Source organism: Natator depressus, chromosome 1, assembly GCF_965152275.1.
Source record: "Natator depressus isolate rNatDep1 chromosome 1, rNatDep2.hap1, whole genome shotgun sequence".
NCBI classification, from domain to species: domain Eukaryota; kingdom Metazoa; phylum Chordata; order Testudines; family Cheloniidae; genus Natator; species Natator depressus.
Window position 1 is genome coordinate 342303607 of NC_134234.1, and position 22601 is coordinate 342326207.

Here is a 22601-nt window from a genome sequence, read left to right on the forward strand (position 1 = left end):
TTGCTGGAACCTGGACCAGGATGCTGTGTCACACGCACAGCCCATAGGACTTATGTTTCCTCCACTCCAAGGCAAATAATTCCCATCTTCTCTGAACCCACAAGCAGCCTCCTCCTGCCACATTGTAATTGTTCCACCACATTCCTATCGCCACCCCAGTGCAGGTCCCCCCACTGGCCTCTTCGCCCATCTGGTAAGTGGCCTGTATTTTTGCCTGACTGGGCACAATTACCAATAATAATGGCAGTCAAATTTTCCACCCTATTCTGATGGAACCCTGGGGTAGATTTCACCTTCCTCCACAGCATGGGGCATGGGTCACTTGCAGGGTTAAACTAGTGTAAATGGTGGATTCTCTGTAACTTTAAGTCTTTAAACCATGATTTGAGGACTTCAGTAACTCAGCCAGAGGTTAGGGGTCTGTTACAAGAGTGGGTGGGTGAGGTTCTGTGGCCTGTGATGTGCAGGAGGTCAGAAAAGATGATCCTGATGGTCCCTTCTAACCTTGAAGTCTACGAGTTTACTCTTGCCTTACTCACAGGCCGCTACCTGTGTTTCTTTCTGAAGACCCACAAAAGGGTCTGTTACAGAATATTGGCCTGGTCCTAACATTTTGACGCTGTGTAAGAATTCCACAGATGGAAAAGCAAAGGCAGGGACAAGAGATGTACAGCAAGGAATCTTTACAGACAGACGCATCACTAAGTAGTTTGAACATACACAGGGCTTTTCATCGGCTGAATATACTACTACATTAGTACAAAGGAATCAGATTGGGGGTTTGTTTTCTAAATGACTGTTGGCTTCGTCCTTTTTATACTGTTGATTTGCCTCCCCACTTCTGTTAGTGATTGTCTCGCACATGCTCCATGATCTTCAGCAGACCGAGCCAGGTCTCTTCTGCAGTAGGGATGATTTGACTGGCTGGCAGAAGGAAGCCGTAGCGACCTGTGTCTCGCAACTCAAAGGCGAAGGAGTATTTGATGCCATAATCATAGGACCAGTCAATACTTCCTCCACTGGCTTGGTCTGAAAGAGAGAGAGAGAAACCACACTGGGTGAGATGGAGACTGTACTGAGCTGGCTTGTGTCCAGGTGCACCAGTGCTGGCTAGTGGATGGAGTCCACTGGAGATGAGCATGCTTGGTACCTTTCAGGGTCAGGTCCTATATGAGGAAGTAAAGGGACTTATTAGGGCTGGGTGTGCACTACTCAGACTGCACTGAATTTCTGGGAGTGGGCTCTATAAAGGTAACACTGGTGTGGGTCAGACATTAGGTCAGCCTGTGGGGGATCAGTTGGCAATTAGTGAGGGATCCCATTGACCCATCATTGACCCCTTCTAGTGGGATGAAGTCCTCACCTTGAGGAGGGAGGAGTGGACCCTTCCCCCACTACAGCCCATCAAACTCAGAACTGCTCAATACTTACAGATAGTTGAGCAAATGGGCCCCACTTTATATGTCGTGCCATACAGTGAAGTCAGAGCACTGGCAGCAGCTTTCCCCACGGCGTTCTAGAGGGATCATGGAAGAGCCAGGAAGAAGTCAGATTAGGAAGATTAAACATTCAAACTAAAACAGGGGAGAGTTTCTACCCCAAACCTCATTTAAGAAAATATCCAAATTGGTTTAGAGCCAACCCTCACCCACCAAAAATTAGTTGTACTGAATCTATTAACGTCTGAATTGCTGTATAGCTAGACACTAGCTACAGCATCCACCAAGTTTACAATATTTTGGGAGGTATCCTGGCTGGCAGTGGCCCATACTATGTGCTTTAGAGGAAAGTGCAAGAAAGTCCCATGGATAATTATAGTATAATTTCCCCATTGGGAAAGTTTCTTCCAAATTCCCATGAGTTAGTGGTTGGTGTATGGTTTGATACATACATGGTGTGTAGTTCTTAAAAATATTAATATTCGTATTATGTTATCCTATCTAATGTAACTGTGGATGTTCTCGTACTTAAAGAGAACCAGGAAGTTGGGACTAGATCCAGTGTGTGTGAGTATACTGTGTTGGGAACAGGGTGCTGAGACACCACCTGTTTACACAAGTAGGGATTTCTACTTTAAAGATATTGTCTTCTTCTTTTTTGCATTAATCCCATCAAATGGAGTCCACTCTATGAGTCCTCTCCCTCCAAAATGATCAATTCAATGTCTTATCTTTGTCACAGCACCTGCTAACAAGTCTTCATTTATAACATCCCACCACTTCTTTGGTCGCCCTCTCTGTCTTTCTTCTTCAGTCTTGATCTTGATCTCTCTTACCCAGATTGCTGTCAGGACTGTGTGCTTTACATAGAATCATAGAATATCAGGGTTGGAAGGGACCTCAGGAGGTCATCTAGTCCAACCCCCTGCTCAAAGCAGGACCGATCCCCAATTAAATCATCCCAGCCAGGGCTTTGTCAAGCCTGACCTTAAAAACTTCTAAGGAAGGAGATTCCACCACCTCCCTAGATGTAGCCAGACAGCCAGCCCCCCCTCTCAGACCAGCATTGCTGGAAACACACGGGAGCCAAAAACCACAGGGCACTTAACATGAATTCCAGCACAGCCTTTGAAGCTGAGTGAAGCACAGGTGTGCTGCGACAATGTGCCTCTGGGAACGTATACAACAATTGGGCTCACAGCAGGCAGAGGCGCTGTGACAGACATGGCTCTTAGCCCCTACTAAAACAGCATGATGCACACACACCAACATCCTAGGTGGGAAAATATTTACCCTTATAAAAGAAGTGTCCAGTAGTCGAAACTTATTGTTTCTCCCTTGCAAGTGTGAACTACTCTTGCGAGAGCTGGCGTCACCCCGACAGACCAGCCCCAATTTAGCATAGAAAGGAGAAAGAGAATAAAGGAGTACAGAGGTATAAGTAGGGGACCTACAGCACCATGATTTTTGAGTGCTTTTCACTATCTATCTGCTGGTCAGATAAGTGACAGCCTCCCAAGGCTTCTGCAGCTAAGAGGGTCCCTAAGCCTTGTCCCTTATTCGTCTTTCCGCGGAATTGAGTGACCGATCCTGGCTTGACACCGCTGGAATCGAGAGATGCAAGGAGGGTAAGAAGCACCCACACCTGATCTCCTATCTTTAGTGTACACATATTTTGAAATAGAGCTCTATACTTTGTTTTCTTTCTTTGGGATTGTAGCTTCAGTTTTGTAACTTGTTTGTGTGTGTAACATCTCTACACTTAAATAAGTAGGCACTAGCAATTTTGTAACCACATGATTAGAATCTAGTTTAATAAATTTTGGTAACCATTTATGCATAAGCCTGACTTGTTTCTCTGGTTTACTGTAAAGCAGCCAACACAATTAAAGAACCTCAGCCGTTTTGGCTACAAAGCCTGGCCATTAGGTGAGAGTACTAAGAGCCTAGCGTTGAGTTGTGCCGCCTCCACGGGGCAAACTCTTGGGGCACCTGTCAGTCAATCCTGACTGCCCGCTGCGAAGGAGCTCTGAGCTCTAGCAGTTAAAGTCACGGGTGTGGAGAGGCTCTTAGTGCTGCCATTGGGGCACCTGTCAGTCAGTGTTGACTGCTCGCTGCGAAGGAGCTCTGAGCTCTAGCAGTTAAAGTCACGGGTGGTTAGGACCTTGGGGCATCCGTCAGCCTAGCCCGGGCTGCCCGCCGCGAAGGGACAGTGCGTCCTAGCGGTTAAAGTCACGGATGGTATAAACGGGCATAGCTGGCACCTCACCAAACATCCCTGGCCATCGGCTAACACTAGGTAACGCAATCCAGTGTTTCACCACCCTCCTAGTGAAAAAGTTTTTCCTAATATCCAACCTAAATCTCCCGCACTGCAACTTGAGACCATTACTCCTTGTCCTGTCATCCGCTACCACTGAGAATAGTCTAGATCCATCCTCTTTGGAACCCCCTTTCAGGTAGTTGAAAGCAGCTATCAAATCCCCCCTCATTCTTCTCTTCTGCAGACTAAACAATCCCAGCTCCCTCAGCCTCTCCTCATAAGTCATGTGTTCCAGTCCTCTAATCATTTTTGTTGCCCTCCGCTGGACTCTCTCCAATTTTTCCACATCCTTCTTGTAGTGTGGGGCCCAAAACTGGACACAGTACCCAGATGAGGCCTCACCAATGTCGAATAGAGGGGAACGATCACGTCCCTCGATCTGCTGGCAATGCCCCTACTTATACATCCCAAAATGCCATTGGCCTTCTTGGCTACAAGGGCACACTGTTGACTCATATCCAGCTTCTCGTCCACTGTAACCCCTAGGTCCTTTTCTGCAGAACTGCTGCCGAGCCATTCGGTCCCTAGTCTGTAGCGGTGCATTGGATTCTTCCGTCCTAAGTGTAGGACTCTGCACTTGTCCTTGTTGAACCTCATCAGATTTCTTTTGGCCCAATCCTCCAATTTGTCTAGGGCCCTCTGTATCCTATCCCTACCCTCCAGCGTATCTACCACTCCTCCCAGTTTAGTGTCGTCTGCAAACTTGCTGAGGGTGCAATCCACACCATCCTCCAGATCATTAATGAAGATATTGAACGAAACCGACCCCAGGGCCGATGACCAAATCATCTGAGCCTTCACTCCCTCACAGCAAGGCATGGGCTCAAAATAAGCAGAGGAAAACCAGAAAATATGGCATGTAATTTCAATCAGATGAACACTGTAGAATTATCCTTGAAACTAGATGGTCAGACAATATCAACAATACAAAGTTTCAAGTATCTGGGTTCCAGTCCATCCAGTTTTAACATATGGCACAGAGTGTTGGGCAACAAAGATGAAACATGAGCAAATGATCTGTTCCACAGAACTACTAATGTTGAGATGGACGAGTGGTGTAAGCAAGAAAAACCACCTGAAGAATGTGTAGGTTAGAGACATGTTCAAAGTAACAACCGTAAGCGAAACAATGAGGGAGGGAAGATAGTGTATGGGGGCAGATTCTCATTTCAATCACACTTGAGGAGCCAAATTGATTTTAATGAAGTTGCTCCAGTACATGTGAGGGGAGAATTTAGCCCATGGTTATTGTGTTAAAAATGTCATTTTAATACTTGGCTAACACTCAAAATATGAAACGCAACTCAGTCAGGACAGAGAAAGGCTGAGGGTCAAGAAGCTGCTGTATCTCACCAGCTCTTTGTAGTCAGCAGGGTTGGTGCACTTATACCCAAAGGGGAACAACAGAAGCTGAGAGTAGCTGTGAAGGGTGAGGAAGGCCTTGATCTTCCCATGGCTCTTGATAAAGTTTACGACATTTTTTACTTCCACTTCTGAGTTGGCGCTGGGTCTATGGTAAGAATCAGAGCAGGGGTTGGTACTGGCTCCAGGGCCTGTTGGTGCAAGTGAGGATCAAAGGCTAATCTGTAAAACTATAACTCAAGGGAATTCAAGATTGACACAAAGATGAAGTTGCCTAATACTGTACAGTGAAAACTCTAGCCAGAGGTCTTTTCTCAGGGACAAGGCCTGACATACTGATAGATGATAGAAAAGTATTTAGAGAGAGTGAAAATTAGACAAAGGCATATTGCTACAACTGATAGATAACTCATGCCTTCTTTTGCTCCCTGGCAATCTATCAAGAAATTACTCTGATGAAATACGATTACTATCAGTTTTTACCATTTTATTTCTGAATCTCTTATGATGTGGGCTCCTGCATCCATTGGGCCAGATTCTGATCTCAGTAACACCATTGTAAACCTGGAATACTTCCACTGGCTTCAGTAGAGTTACCCTGGATTTACACTAGTATAATAGAGATCAGAATCTCATCCATTAACTTTTGAATATACAACATGTGAGCTGATAGACATTTTTCTTCTAAGCTGATGCAGAAATGTAAGTCAATAATAACAGGGGGAAGCTGAAAATAGTTGATCTCATCCATCTTATTTTATAAAAAAACCCAAAACCAAATAGAATCCTTCCAGGCCTCCAGGTAAATAATGCATTTACCTGACAGTCTAGAGGCCAATAGTAGAGGGAGTGATGTGACAGCCTCAGCAGAGTGCATGCTGGGAGGGATGTCACATTGATGAAAGAGACATTGACCCAAGCAGAGCTAGACCATACTGAAACCTAAGCAAAAAATCCTTTGAATGAGTAAATGTGTTAGATGCCCTGTTTAGCCTGACATACTCTAGGCATTCAGCTCTATAATGGTAGAGATGCCTATATTTTGCATGTCACTTTTAAAAACTCCTAGATTGTCCCCCTGTGACTAGGTACATGGAAGGGAAACAGCTTTGGTAGTGACAACTGTAGCTGAAAACTCTTCTTCTACCTCCAAAGCCTGCATCCCAGTTCCTGTTTGGATCAACTCCAAAGCACAGGCTCCCAGAATTCTTAGAACGTGTCTTCCGCCACAAACGATTCTGAAATAAAGAACCATAATGGGCTCAAAAGGAGCAAAGCTTGGTGATTTCATTAAAGCATCCAGTCAGAAATAGCTACCATTCATCTATAAGGGAAGCTCAGCCTAGATTATCACAATTGTCCCTTCTGACCGTGGAATCTATGAATCTATAAGTGCAAGAGAGAAGCCTAACATGACTTCTGCTAAACTGGCTAGGGGGGTGGACAAAGGGAAGCTGTGGAAGCACTGGTGAATACCCAGAAGGGAACAATGATGGATTAGATGGCTCAGTAGGTCTCTGTGGTGACCCTACCCTACTGTGATTTACCTTTACAAGGCTAAATAGGGATCTTCTGAACATGTTTTTCTAAAACAAAACTTTCAATTTTTTGATGGCATGGCAGATCACTGCCCAGCTTCCAGAAGTGCCTGATTCGGTTTGGAAATGGGGGTGTAATCACACCGTGGTTACTCACGTTGGTATGAGTGAATGCATATCCATCAGGGTTTGTGACAACCAGCAGGAAAATGTCCATTCTGTTTAACAGGGAGGTGACAGATATATTGTTCCCATACTCAGACGCAATCTAAGCAGAGACAAAATACATTCTAACATGCTTATCACAGTTGCTTCTTCCCCAAATGTTCATACTGTAATCGTTATGTACTGGGATTGGGTTAAGCAGGGTTGGAGTGTACAATACAGCTGCATTTCTCTGGTGGCTTAGTCATTTTCAGCAGAATTTATGCTCACATTTTAAAATAATTTAATTTTTTGGCCCTTCTGTTGGCAAAGATAACCTTCCCAGTGAGACTCTTTCTCTCTGGGACCGCAGACTGAAACAATTGCTCTGAGGGGTGTGAACCACCCTTATTCATTTCAGTGGAACGTGAGCCCTGAAACTTGATGACAAATAAGAGACACTTTAAAAGTTACTGTCTTGTTGGTACGTCATCTGTTGTATTGGTGTGACTGTCTCTAAACAATATGTAATTGTACAGATGTAGGGTAGTGGTGAAAGCACAGCATTGGGAGTCATGACTCCTGGACACTATTCTCAGCTCTGTCAGTGATTCACTGTGAGACCTTGGGCAAGTCATTTAACCTCTCTGTGCCTCAGTTTTCCATTAGTTGTGAGGCTAGTAAGACTGACATACCGCAAAAAGGAGCTACGAGACTGAAATAAATGGCTGTAAAGCCATCCGAGATCTTTAGATAAAAAGTGCTACAGACAAGTAAAGCATTATTTACTGCATAAAAATCAATACAGTTGATTCTGGGTTATGTTAGATCATTATAGAATACTTGCCATGCTAATACTGTACCAAATTCTGGTTGGGTCACAGTACAAATTCAAAGTAGAAAGGAAATAAAAATGTATCTACAAAAGAACATCTAGGGCCTGACTCTCTTCTGCCTTGCATGCTGTGTAACCATTTATTCCTCTGCAAAATGAGAGCAAAATGGGTGTAAAACACTAAGTCAGAATGGAGAATCAAGCCCTTGATCTGTGTAAAATATACTGCAGATTTATGAATAAGCTGTTTTCTCACAGTAGGTGTTGTTTTTTCTCTCAGAGGCAATAATGAATTAATGTCTTCATGTAGTGATAGGAGTCAGTGTGTTGCTGGAAGTGCAGATGAGACATAAAACTGAATTACTGACATTTGCTGTTAAAGATATCATGTGACTTTTCACAAGAGTAGGGCTATTAAATTTGATGTCCTGACCAAATTGCTTTTTTCTGACCTAAAATTCCCCTTCCAGTTTCAATTGTATACAGCATTTTTCACCACCTGTTTTAAATTTCTGTGCAGTGTTAAACAACTGCCATGTTCCACCCCAGAAGTAGGTGTATTTCATGGGTGGGTGAAGCAATCCCTATAAACCTTGGTTGGTAAAGTATATGCAGCAGACCATTCTGGTATCTTTTCATGAAAGGTGCTGTATATAGGCAATGTATTCTTTTAAATGTTTTATCAATCAATAATAGTCAGTAGCCATCCCAGGAGAAAAGAAAGTCAATCCACTAACTTTTTTAGCTGTCCACAGTGCAGTTGCCTGGGTGATCCATTCTCGGGAGTGGATACCGGCATCGAGCCAAATGGCAGGACGGTTGGTTCCTCCAGTGCTGAACTGCAAAACGAAACATAAACTTTAAAAACCCTCACTAGCGTGAGTCCTCTCATATCCTATCCCACTCGTTTTTCCATCTGAAATATCGAAAATGATTGAAAAGAAACGGAGTTGCATGGCATAAAACTGGTGTAATGGAGTGGAGAATCAGACCCTGTGATGGGATATTTGCCTTAATGCTGCTGGTAATCTTGCCAGATTTACTAGTTCATTGACTTAACATTGTCATTTGCAGTTTTTGCCACAGCTTCACCAAGGGCAAGTCATGCCTGACTAATCTAATTGCCTTCTCTGACGAGATAACTGGCTCTCTGGATAAGGGGAAAGCAGTGGATGTGGTGTTCCTTGACTTTAGCAAAGCTTTTGACACAGTCTCCCACAGTATTCTTGCCAGCAAGTTAAAGAAGTATGGACTGGATGAATGGACTATAAGGTGGATAGAAAGCTGGCTAGATTGTCAGGCTCAACGGGTAGTGATCAATGGCTCCATGTCTAGTTGGCAGCCGGTATCAAGTGGAGTGCCCCAAGGGTCGGTCCTGGTGCCGGTTCTGTTCAATATCTTCATAAATGATCTGGAGGATGGTGTGGATTGCACCCTCAGCAAGTTTGCAGATGACACTAAAATGGGAGGAGAGGTAGATACGCTGGAGGGTAGGGATAGGATACAGAGGGCCCTAGACAAATTGGAGGATTGGGCCAAAAGAAATCTGATGAGGTTCAACAAGGACAAGTGCAGAGACCTGCACTTAGGATGGAAGAATCCAATGCACCGCTACAGACTAGGGACCGAATGGCTAGGCAGCCGTTCTGCAGAAAAGGACCTAGGGATTACAGTGGACGAGAAGCTGGGTATGAGTCAACAGTGTGCCGTTGTTGCCAAGAAGGCCAATGGCATTTTGGGATGTATAAGAAGGGGCATTGCCAGCAGATCGAGGGACGTGATCGTTCCCCTCTATTCGACACTGGTGAGGCCTCATCTGGAGTACTGTGTCCAGTTTTGGGCCCCATACTACAAGAAGGATGTGGAAAAATTGGAGAGAGTCCAGCAGAGGGCAACAAAAATTATTAGGGGACTGGAACACATGACTTACGAGGAGAGGCTGAGGGAACTGGGATTGTTTAGTCTGCTGAAGAGAAGAATGAGGGGGGATTTGATAGCTGCTTTCAACTACCTGAAAGGGGGTTCCAAAGAGGATGGCTCTAGACTGTTCTCAGTGGTAGCAGATGACAGAACGAGGAGTAATGGTCTCAAGTTGCAGTGGGGGAGGTTTAGGTTGGATATTAGGAAAAACTTTTTCACTAGGAGGGCGGTGAAACACTGGAATGGGTTACCTAGGGAGGTGGTGGAATCTCCTTCCTTATGTAAGCAGTGTCAGGGTGAGCTCCACCCTGACATCTGGTGGTGAGGTGTGGCAAGTTGTGGAAAAAAAACTTTAGGGGCTGATCTCATTTGCATAGGCACACCCACCCCGCCTAGACTGAGGCCATAGCTGCCCAAATGGTCACTTCGGCTGCTGTGGGATCCCCAGTGTCTCTGTTATTGGGGCAGGAAGAATAAATTGTTATTACCCTGATTATGGGAACTGTGCTTGGAACTGTACTTGGCCTTTTGCTATGATGGAGGGACTCACCATCAACTAAGTAGCACTCGCTAGGCAAGGGTCATGGGTTCCAAAACTGTGTGAATTGAGAGAGACTTGAGACAGGTATTAGTACCTGGTGGTGTGGGCCCCTTTGTGAGGGCCTGAAGCACCAATTGCACCTCTGTCTCTCTCCACTGTGGAATGTCAGAGCTAATTTTGGGTCTATTAAGAGTCTTGCTACAGGTACTGTGCTGCATTCACTTTGGCCTTAAGGTGCACCAGCACTAAGGCCCCCACTACTATGAGCTGAAATCACTGAGAGCTGAAATCATTAAGAGCTGAAATCACTGAGCACTGTGTCAAGTAGTGGGGAGCCAGAAGATCTGGAGTGCAGCGGTGTGTTCGTGAGACGGCGAGCTGTGCAGAGCGGAGCCATTCATGAGACAGTGAGCTGAGCAGAGCTGTTCTTGAGACAGCAAGCGGTGCAGAGCAGAGCCGGTCGTGGTGGAGTGGAGCCGTTCGTGAGACAGCGGTGTGTTTGTGAGACGGCGAGCTGAGCAGAGCTGTTCGTGAGACGGCGAGCGGTGCAGAGCGGAGCCGGTCGTGGTGGAGCAGAGCAGAGCCCTGTGGGGCAGTCAGCTTCAGGACACGTAAGGTGCCCCTTACCCCTTTCCCCCACACACAGGCACATTTTAGCCAGACTGGGGAGTAACACTATGCAGATGAACTTTTGAACTCTGGGGCTGGACTTTTTGGACTTTGGGTGATTAGTGGATTGCTGGACTCAAGAGACGTTTGGGTGCTGGGACTCAAGAACCCGAGGGAAAGGGGCATGCCCCAATTTGCTTGGGGTGGTTTTTTTTTGCTCATGGGTTGTGTTATGAATCCTGTTGGTGGTGTTTCCCCAACATAATGCCACATTGTTTCTCTCTGTTATTAAAAGGCTTTTTGCTACACTCAGACTATGTGCTTGCAAAAGGGGAAGTATTGCCTCTTGGAGGCGCCCAGCGGGGGTGGTATATATTTGTCCCAGGTCACTGGGTGGGGGCTCGAGCCGGTTTGCATTGTGTTATTGGAATGGATCCCCTAGATATTGAACCCGGCCCTTGTTGCTGCCAACTCTGATGGGCAGAAGGGTTACACTTAGAAGTTTTTAAGGTCAGGCTTGACAAAGCCCTGGCTGGGATGGTTTAGTTGGGGATTGGTCCTGCTTTGAGCAGGGGGTTGGACTAGATGACCTCCTGAGGTCCCTTCCAACCCTGATAGTCTATGATTCTATGATTCTGCTCCCTGTTCTCCTCTATTTCTGGTGAGGAAGCCGCTGTGTACACACATAATATCTTCACCAGCCCCATATGGGCCCCTTATTCATATCTGTTGTTAAGGCAGCCAGGATCCAACAAAAATTAAGGGTATGTACCATTATTCTAAATGAGCATCTTTGGCACAGTACCACCTAAGAGCTAAGTAAGCGACTCAATCTCACGCATGACAGTGGCTTTCCCATTTGGACCAACATAAATTGAACAAAGCCAATATTTGGAATGAGTCAGGTTTTTTTCTATTTTTGCAAACCAAGGTTCCAGTTTTTCAAGGATACTGAAGACCCTGAGGCATAAACACAAAGTTCTGATTATTTGCAGTGATTAAAGATCCCATAATACTTTTTTGCAAGAGTCAGGGTGTTGGCCCAGGGTCCTGGCCAAATTCACATGTGGATAATTCCATAAAGCCGCCTGCTGCAGTATCCCCTTGGCAAAGTTATTTTTAAAAAGTGTTACTCGGTTCTGCTGAACAGCTGTTGCATTAACGACTGGCGGTGGCTGCAGTTTAGTGGTGGGTGGAGTGATTTCTCTCTCTAGATGCTTTGGGATGTTTTGGACGGACAGGTGTTAGAGAAATGTAAAGTTGCTGTTATATGCACAGGAACAATACCTTGAGAATGTACATGGGCCGCTTTTCATAAGACTCTCCAATCTTTTGCTTGCTCACAAGGCTGGGGTACTCAGCTGCAAGATCATCCAGTGCTGCATAAATCTAAAATTTAAAATAATGACAGAGTTTATATTCTATCAAATATTTTTATGCTAATCCTTGCGTTGATGTGAGAGCTTTCTCCTCTGTAGTGCTTGCTACCTGCAGCCTGCCTGTATTTCTCAGCTTCACTTTCCATTTACTTTCCACCCTCACAAAACACCTCTCTTCTCTCTTGCCTGTACAGCTTCATTTTTCTCTCTTTCAGCTATTATCTAGTAGCTCTGATGTGGAATTATCTAATTCTGCAAAGCATTTTGGGGTGCAGTTTATAAAAAAGATCCTACACAAAAGCAATTTAGACCACATATTTCTGAGAAGGGGATCCCCTCATTCTTCACCCCCTTACTTCCCAATTGTTGCCCTCAAAAGCTCTGCATCACAGCAGACCTTTCTTGGCTGAAAAGGGCTAGAATTAGCTTCCTCTAAAGCCCCCCAACATTGCTCTGGGTGTAGGCCAGAGAAGGGGGTTCCCTGGAGGGTATTGTTTGATGCCATTCTCCCAAAGGAGGGACCTGAGCCCTCTCTCCTTGGTATGGGCTAACACTCTATCTTCAGACTGATCATTAGAGCAACGTGGAAGATGGTCTGTCATCTCTGACACTGAACTCACACACTGCCAGTCACAACCAATGTCACATGGAAGAAAGTTGTATAAAATCAGTTTTCTGGTGCACTTAGTGGGCCTGTCTCTGATCTCAGTCATTCCAAGGTAAATCTGCAGTTACTCCACAGAAGTCAATAAAGTTACACTGGTAAAAAAAACAAACCCAGCATGAGATCCAAATCAGACACATTTTAATTTGATGAGACAATACACCTAGCATTTTTATTATCTAAAATAAGTGTGACATTCAATAGCTGTTCATCAAGACACAGGAGGCCACATAATGCAGCAAAATAGGACCTGCAACACATGAATAAATCATTGCTCCGTCTAGTCTGGTACCTTGGTTCCTGTAGCAACGAAAGAGACCATGCATGCAACTAGACCTAGCCTAACAATATGGGAGCCCAGCACTGGGATGGAGATGCTGCAGACCTGGATTAAAGTGAATTGATAGAGCTATGTTTGGGCCCCAGACTGGAATAACAGGGAAATGAGAAATATTGGCAGAGCTGTATGGAGAGGTTTGTTGAGCACCTGCTTGTAATATTCCTACCTTTTAGCAACAGAGAGTAATCCCTCAATGTGATGAGTCCAAAATAAACTCATTATAAAACACAGCAGACCTACTTGTAATGGTGTGAGATATTAAAACCACTGTGGAGAATGCAGAAAGGAAGACAAGAAGGAATTCAACATACTTACAAAGAACGTTTGAGTGGCGGTGACATGCAAAAGCAGGACAGAATTAAATAATCTCTCCCCCAAAGAGCTGAACTTGAAATACTTACAGATTCTAAGGGGTGATAAGCTCCATAGTTGAAATTACTTGTGCCACGTTCCCTTTGTTGATTGTTGACCATCTCTTGCTTTTCTTCCTCTATTATGACCTAAACCAAGCAATTCAAATCTGTGAGGAAGGCCAACTTCTTCGGTAGGATTTTAATCAAGTGTCAGAATTGGGAAATGAAGTTGCAGCACTCCCCACAAGCTCTGCCCTGGTGTCAGACTCCAGACACAACTGCAGAACAGCTGGATGTTTCACTAAACTCATAGGCAGTGAAATAGGTAACACTGTTGGCATTTAAATGGTCAACATTAAGTTTCATGAAGCTGAATGGGGATAGTGTCAGAATTCCTGAAAAAGGAGCAAGGTTGGTACTGCAAAGAGTTAACCGGGATTTAGCTGGTGTGTTGGAAATACTGCTTTTCAAGAGTCCCGCAGTTCAGTGCCAAACAGAGATGTTTTTCTCACACTGTGATGTAGGGTTCTAGTAACTTGAGGGGAGCCAACATCATTCTTGGAAAATGTTGTCAGACTCTTAATAGCTAAATACATGGTCTACAAAGAATAGTAGAAGGATGCCTATCCATGTGGAAAGAGGAACTTAAAACAGACCCTGCATCACTGATCTGGTACCCTGTTGTGAGATCTGTAGTTGGTTTTCACAAGATTTAGGGAAATCTGCATTGGTACAGGTTGGCTTATGAGAGGCAAGAATCTTTAGCACTGTGTATTGCTTCTACTACAAATAACATCAATGAGCATAAATGCAGGGATTAGGGAAATAAATCACGCATCAGTGAAGTACTTTTGTCTACCTGCAGGTCTTTCAGCAGAATAGAGTACTCGATGTGGTGGGACTCCAGGAAGACTTTGACTGCTTGGAGACTGGGAAAGGGGACTCGAATATCCACAGGAAGTGCTGGGTTTGAGGGGCGTAGCCAGAAATCAAGCTGAAGAGAAGACAAACAATACAGATCAAGGAATCATTTCAGAAAAATGGACTTTGGGGAACATCTCTCAAGAAGCCCCGAAAATGTCTAACTCCCCCAAGTTGGGATAACGCCTTTGGTTTTGCACCACTTCACACTTTAGCATATTCCATTATCTGAGACTCTCGAATCACTATATAAACAATCATTACTGGGCTTCACAACACCCTTGCAACATATAAGTATGACTGTCCTCACTTCACAAATAGGGAAACAGAGGCCCTGGGAAAGACAAAAGCTGGCATTTTCATTGACTTCAATAGCACTTCAGCAGCATAAGTGACAGGAGATTTTGTACCATATCTATTATGACTCTTGTATTTTCCCCTCACCAGCTATAGTTCCAAGAAATGCTCCATATATAGATGATTATCTGATACTATATATGTTGCTTTTGCTTCTTTTATAGTGTTGCACATTTTATCTTGCATGTATATAAATACAAATAAATAAAACAGATTAATTTTAAGAGAAGTTCTCACCAGTGGTGATAAAATCTATACTGCCTAGTGTTTTACATCATGCTTATCTTCCTCATAACACAATACATACATACATTAATTACCATACTGTCAGTAGAAGACCAGTATATACATATTATCATCCCTGTTTTAAAAGGAGGAAACTGAAACACAGAGGTTTAAAGTAGGGTGACCAGCTAGCAAGTGTGAAAAATCAGGACTAGGGATGGGGGGTAATAGGTGCCTATATAAGAAAAAGCCCCAAATATCAGGACTATCCCTATAAAATCGGGACATCTGGTCACCCTAGTTTAAAGTGACTTTGGCAAGGTTCCTTCCCCACTCTGAACTCTAGGGTACAGATGGGGGGACCTGCATGAAAGATCCCCTAAGCTTATTCTTACCAGCTTAGGTTAAAAACTTCCCCAAGGTACAAACTTTGCCTCGTCCTTGAACCCTATGCTGCCACCACCAACTGTTTTAAACAAAGAACAGGGAAAGAGACCACTTGGAGACGTCTTTCCCCAAAATATCCCCCCAAGCCCTACACCTCCTTTCCTGGGGAAGGCTTGATAATAATCCTCACCAATTGGTACAGGTGAACATAGACCCAAACCCTTGGTCTTAAGAACAATGAAAAATCTATCAGGTTCTTAAAAGAATAATTTTATTTAAAGGAAAGGTAAAAGAATCACCTCTGTAAAATCAGGATGGTAAATACTTTACAGGGTAATCAGATTCAAAACATAGAGACTCTATCTAGGCAAAACCTTAAGTTACAAAAAGACACAAAAACAGGAATATACATTGGTAAGAATAAGCTTAGGGGGGTCTTTCATGTGGGTCCCCACATCTGTACCCTAGAGTGCAGGAGTTGTAAGGCTTGCATTCCTGATCTGTTCCCGGCAAAAGCATCACACAGACAGACCAAACCCTTTGTTCCCCCCCCCGCCTCCAGATTTGAAAGAATCTTGTCCCCTCATTCGCCATTTTGGGTCAGGTGCCAGCGGGGTTACCTTAGCTTCTTAACCCTTTACAGGTGAAAGGATTTTGCCTCTGGCCAGGAGGGATTTTATAGCACTGTATACAGAAAGGTGGTTACCCTTCCCTTTATATTTATGACAGACTTTTGTTAGGTCAGGCGCAATTAGATACAGGATTCAAACTCAGGAGTTCCTGTTTCCAGGATGGGGCTAAGACTACTAGATCATGCCTCTTATATTGAGCATGAACCAGCAACGTGACACCGTTGTGAAAAAAACTAAATATCATGCTGGGGTAAATTAACAGAAGTATCATATGTAACAATGGGAGGTTATTGTTCCACTCTGCTTGGCATTGGTGAGGTCTCAGCTAGAGTACTGTGTTCAGTTTTGGGCCCCACACTTTAAGAAAGATGTGGACAAATTGAAGAGAGTCCAGAGGGGAGTGACAAAAAACAATAAAACCTCACCTATGAAGAAAGGTAAAAAAACCCTGGGCTTTTATTTAGTCTGGAGAAAAGAAGACCGGGGGAGGGGGGGGACCTAATAACAGTCTTTAAATATGTTAAGAGCTGTTGCAAAGAGGACGGTGATTAATTATTCTCCATGTCCATGGAAGGTAGGACAGGAAGTAATCAGATTAATTTGCGGGAAGGGAGATTTAGGTTAGATATTAGGAAAAACTCTCTAACTATAAGAGTAATTAACACTGGACCAAGGACAGTTGCGAAATCCTGATCATTGGAACTTTTGAAGAATAAGTTAGACAAACATTTGTCAGGGATGTTGGTCCTGCCTCAGTGCAGAGAACAGGACTAGACCTCCCAAGGTCCCCTCCAGCCCTACATTTTTATTATTCTATACTATTATTATTTATTTATGGCAGCTCCCACGTTGTGATAAGCAATTTCCAAACAGAAAAAGGGAGGCACAATCCCTGCCCTGAAGAACTCACAGTCTGAAAGATTAACAAATGCCTGTAGAAAGTGTAATGACACACCTGAAGATGCTCCAGTGTTTCTAACAGCTGTAGTTTGTTAATCTCTTCTTCACTGTTTGCCTTCACCCTAAGAACCTGGTCGCTACAAAAAATGAAATAAATCTTATCAAATGGGCTTATGGAAAATAGATCTTGTCAGATTAACTTGCTGTTATTTTTTGATGAGATTACAAATGTGGCTGATAATGGTAATATTGTGTTGATGTTATATACTTAGATTTCTGTAAGGCATTTGACTTGGCACTGCACGATATTTTGATTAAAAAGCTAGCATGATACAAAATCACCATGGCACATATTAAATGGATTAAAAACTGGCTAGCTAATAGGTTTCAAAGTGTAAATGTAAACGGGAAATCAACATTGAGTTGGTGTGTTTCTAATGGGGTCCAGCAGGGATCAGTTCTTGGCTCTGTGCTGACCTGGAAGAAAATATTTGTTACTGATGAAGTCTGCAGACGACACAAAGATGTGGGGAGTGGTAAGGCATGAAGAGGACAGGTCACTGATACAAAGCAATCTGTTATGCTTGGTGAGCTGAGGGCAGTCAAACAATATATGTTGTGTTACAACCAAATGTAGGTCAGATGACTAAGAACAAAAGAATGCAGGCCACACTTACAGGATGTGGGACCCTATCCTGGGAAGCAGTGACTCTATAACAGATTTGGGGGCCATGATCAGCTAAACATGAGCTCCCAGTGTGATGCTAAAAGGGCCGTGGGTCTTGAATATATAAACAGGGAAATACTGAGTGGGAATAGGGAGGTTATATTACCTCTGTGTTTGGCACTGGAACGACCACTACTGGATACTGTGTCCAATTCTGGTGTTCACAATTCAAGAAGGAGTTTGAAAAATTGGAGAGGCTTCAGAGACGAATCATGAGAACGATTAAGGAGTTGGAAAACATACCTTATAGTGAGAGACTCAAGGAGCTTAATCTACTTATCTTATCAAATAAAAGATCAAGGGGTGATTTGATCACAGTTTATAAGTACCGACGTGGAGAAGAGACAGTTGATAACAGAGGGCTCTTCAGGCTAGTATACAAAGGTATAACAAGATTGTATTGCTGGAAGTTGAAGCTAGACAAATTCAGACTAGAAACAAGGTGTAATTGTTTCACAGTGAGAGTAATTAACCATTGGAGCAATTTACTAAGGGTTGTGGTAGATTCTTCATCAATGGACATTTTTAAATCAAGACTGGACCTTTTCCTAAAATATATGCTGTACTACAATCACAGCTATTGGATTTGAAGCATGAATTAATTCAGGGAAGTCCAATGGCCTGTGTTATGCAGGAGGAGAGACTAGATTATCACAGTGGTCCCTTCTGGCCTTGGAATCCATGAATCTATTAAATCAGCTCTACAGTTTGATATTATATATAATGCACTTCTCCATTCTTGTCTCCAGCTTCAAAAGACAGGCGTCCCAAAGGCCAATAAACTCATGAAAACTCAGTGCTGACAAGGTTCCAGGATGGACCAAAAGAGAGTCATTTTGCATTTATTTTATTCTATCTATCTTTTATTCTATCTTGAAAATTCATGGCGATCGGGGGAAGTCCCGGACGACTGGAAAAAGGCTAATGTAGTGCCCATCTTTAAAAAAGGGAAGAAGGAGGATCCTGGGAACTACAGGCCAGTCAGCCTCACCTCAGTCCCTGGAAAAATCATGGAGCAGGTCCTCAAGGAATCAATTCTGAAGCACTTCGAGGAGAGGCAAGTGATCAGGAACAGTCAGCATGGATTCACCAAGGGCAAGTCATGCCTGACTAATCTAGTTGCCTTCTATGACGAGATAACGGGCTCTGTGGATGAAGGGAAAGCAGTGGACGTGTTGTTCCTTGACTTTAGCAAAGCTTTTGACGCGGTCTCCCACAGTATTCTTGCCAGCAAGTTAAAGAAGTATGGGCTGGATGACTGGACTATAAGGTGGATAGAAAGCTGGCTAGATTGTTGGGCTCAACGGGTAGTGATCAATGGCTCCATGTCTGGTTGGCAGCCGGTATCAAGTGGAGTGCCCCAAAGGTCAGTCCTGGGGCCGGTTTTGTTCAATATCTTCGTAAATGATCTGGAGGATGGTGTGGATTGCACCCTCAGCAAGTTTGTAGATGACACTAAACTGGGAGGAGAGGTAGATACGCTGGAGGGTAGGGATAGGATACAGAGGGCCCTAGACAAATTGGACGATTGGGCCAAAAGAAATCTGATGAGGTTCAACAAGGACAAGTGCAGAGTCCTGCACTTAGGACGGAAGAATCCCATGCACCGCTACAGACTAGGGACTGAATGGCTCGGCAGCAGTTCTGCAGGAAAGGACATAGGGGTTACAGTGGACAAGAAGCTGGATATGAGTCAACAGTGTGCCCTTGTTGCCAAGAAGGCCAATGGCATTTTGGGATGTATATGTGGGGCATTGCCAGCAGATTGAGGGACGTGATTGTTCCCCCCTATTCGACACTGGTGAGGCCTCATCTGGAGTACTGTGTCCAGTTTTGGGCCCCACACTACAAGAAGGATGTGCAAAAATTGGAGAGAGTCCAGCGGAGGGCAAAAAAAATTATTAGGGGACTGGAACACATGACTTATGAGGAGAGGCTGAGGGAACTGGGGATGTTTAGTCTGCTGAAGAGAAGAATGAGGGGGGATTTGATAGCTGCTTTCAACTACCTGAAAGGGGGTTCCAAAGAGGATGGCTCTAGACTGTTCTCAGTGGTAGCAGATGACAGAACAAGGAGTAATGGTCTCAAGTTGCAGTGGGGGAGATTTAGGTTGGATATTCGGAAAAACTTTTTCACTAGGAGGGTGGTGAAAAACTTTTTCACTAGGAGGAATATGTTACCTAGGGAGGTGGTGGAATCTCCTTCCTTAGAAGTTTTTAAGGTCAGGCTTGACAAAGCCCTGGCTGGGATGATTTAATTGGGGATCGGTCCTGCTTTGAGCAGGGGGTTGGACTAGATGACCTCCTGAGGTCCCTTCCAACCCTGATATTCTATGATTCTATGATCTTTCTTTCTCCCCCTTCTCCTGTTTGTATGTAATCTGCCTTCTTAGATTGTAAGCTTTTCTGGGGCAGGGACTGAATTTTGAATGTGTTTTGTAACACCTAGAACAATGGAGCTCTGACTGGAGCCACTAGAAGCTACTGTAATATAAATATTAAATCATAATAATAATCATAGAGCCCAGTACATGTCCCCGTGTAGCTCTGCTGTTACAGCTGGGAGCTCTGCATCTCTGGTGGTGCAAACCTGCCAGCTGACTTGTGCTGTTATTTTAGCTAGTAATTACTTTTTTTCTATTGTCCATTGGCTTCCAGTCATACAGTAGAAACTTACACAGAACAGATACAGCGGGGAAAACAGCAGTGCAAGTTTCCCTTGCTAATATACTTCATTTTAAATCTGGTGGGACCACCCTTAACACGAGAGAGAAGTATCCGGGCTCCTAGCAATCCTTGGCCACTCCACTTAGACTGTCAAGAAAGTTGCAAATTATGTGCTAAGTAAACAGGCTTTTGTGATGTATGGATGTTTGTTCACTGGGATCTGGTGTCTATTTCCCAAATTCTAGCAGACATCCATCAGATTTTGTATTGTATTTTAGTCAAGTTCTTATACACTTAATGAGATTAAAAGGCTTAAAGCACATATTTTAATGCAATGTGTGAATAAACCTGTGTAACCTCATGCTGTAAGATATTATAATACAAATTACTTAGTAAGGTTTTGAAAGAGATTAGACATTTATACCCAAAGAGAGAGAGAGAGAGAGAGAGAGGAATCTGCAGGGACACTACCTAGGATAAAAATGAACAGAAGCTATCAATCTTTATGCTTGAGGAACACAGTTGAAGCTGAGCTGTGCAAAACTTTGGGACTGAAAGGAACAACCCTTGCCCAGGATTGGGGTTAAACTCAGATTATTTTGCAAGATTCATGAACGTTTGGAGCTACTCTTGGTCCACTTTTGAGTGAACTTGGGGGCAGATTATGGTTCTGAATCAAAACCGTGTGAAACTGGGCAGTTTCAACTCAGTTTCATTTTTCATTTTTAGGCTTCCTCAAAATTCAAAGCAAACCTCAAGGGACTGTAAACAAGAAATCAGAACGCTGAATCTCAGCACCCCTGTGCTCTGGGCAAGTTTGGATCTGGAACCTGATTCTAATTTTCCTTATGGGACCCTATTTCTATAATGAGCCAAACCAAACTCATGGGTCCAAACATTCTCAGACTTTGTGGTGAGATTCAGATCCACTTCCAGATCCGTACCTTTGAGGCTGATCCCTAGCTCTATAATAAGCTGAAGCAAAATCCCAGGTAAACCGGAACTTTGGGGAAATTTAAATCAATCCCCACCCCAGACTCTGTAGCATGAACCCAACTCTCTTGTGAACTCAGATCAATCAAAAGAAATTGTTTCCTCAGACCCCTGAGAACCAAACTGCTGTGCCCTCTACAGCTCTAGATGTACTACATAATTAAGTGCATTATACAGACTTTAGTCCTTCCTCTGGACCACTGACTGTCAAAACAGCATCATGATCCCTCTCAATAAAAGATCTGAGATGCACAGAAAAAGCCAAGATGATATTTTGTGAAAACTAATTAGCTAATGAAAAGCAAAGTATGTGCCCCCGACCTTTTCAATTAAGGTACTCAAAGATGAAAAAGTTTTAGAATAACATGGCCTTTGAATCAGAGATCTTCTGTTAAAATATAACTCACCCAGCAAATGTTTCTAGGCACCAGGCAGCCCCAGTGAGGGCGCTGAAGAACAAAATCAGCCTCATGTCTGAAGGGTTAGCCAGAGACAGAAGACCAATGATTTAGCAAGCAAGGCCATATTTATATAAAGGGCCTGATATGTCCTCCCTCTTCAACTAAAGTGGTATCTAAATCCCATATGATTGAATTCCCACATATGTCAAAACTCTCAAGGTAGTTGGGCAGACAAGGATGTAATTTCTCCTCTCAGGGTACTTTCCACTCTGATGTTGTGATAACTGGCAGCTGGCTGGGCCAAATTCAGCAAAGCTGGCACAGGAAGGTGTCAAGTTCAAAGCTTTGCCGGCAAAGCTCTATGTGCCCCAGAGGAGCTTCAGCCCTCAAGGAGACGGTGTTTCCCCCAGTGGAGTTGGAGGCAGCTTTAATGCCTTTTGGAAATACACAGGAGCTCCGCTGCCAGATGCTCTGCCCAGCCTGGCCATACCCCATTTCCGGGGTGAAAGTAACTTAAAGAACTTACCGGTACACCGGAGTCCTGAGCAGGGGCCGGGGCCTCGACTAGAAGGGGTGGGGCCTCAACCAGAAGAGGTGGAGCCTTGAGAGCCCCAGGCCCTTTAAATCAAGATTTAAAGGGCCCGGGGCTCCGGCTACTGTAGAGGCAGCTGGGAGCCCCAGGCCCTTTAAATCACCACCGGAGCTACCAGCTACGGAGGCGGCTGGGAGCCTGTGGCTTGGGGGCCATTTAAAGGGCCTGGGGCTCCCGGACGCCACTACCCGCAGTGGTGCCCCAGGCCCTTTAAATCACCGACAGAGCCCCAGGGCTCCCTGCTGCCTCCGCTATCCAGAAGCTCCAGCAGCGGGGCTCTGGCAGCAATTTAAAGGGCCCAGGGCTCCAGCCGCTGCTGGGAGCCCCAGCCCCTTTAAATTGCTGCTGGGGGA

At 44.2% G+C, this 22601-nt stretch overlaps 1 protein-coding gene across 1 annotated transcript; it reads right to left on the minus strand.

The window, feature by feature from the left end:
- Positions 1-844: 844 nt before the first annotated feature.
- On the minus strand, positions 845-21727 carry CPA2 (carboxypeptidase A2). The gene is made up of 11 exons (XM_074958923.1): positions 21663-21727; positions 16925-17006; positions 14307-14441; positions 13496-13594; positions 11999-12100; positions 8379-8480; positions 6820-6930; positions 6272-6362; positions 5116-5315; positions 1432-1516; positions 845-1029 (listed from the first exon to the last, which is right to left on the minus strand). The coding sequence occupies exons 1-11, from the start codon at positions 21725-21727 to the stop codon at positions 845-847; spliced, it is 1257 nt and encodes a 418-aa protein (XP_074815024.1).
- Positions 21728-22601: the final 874 nt, after the last annotated feature.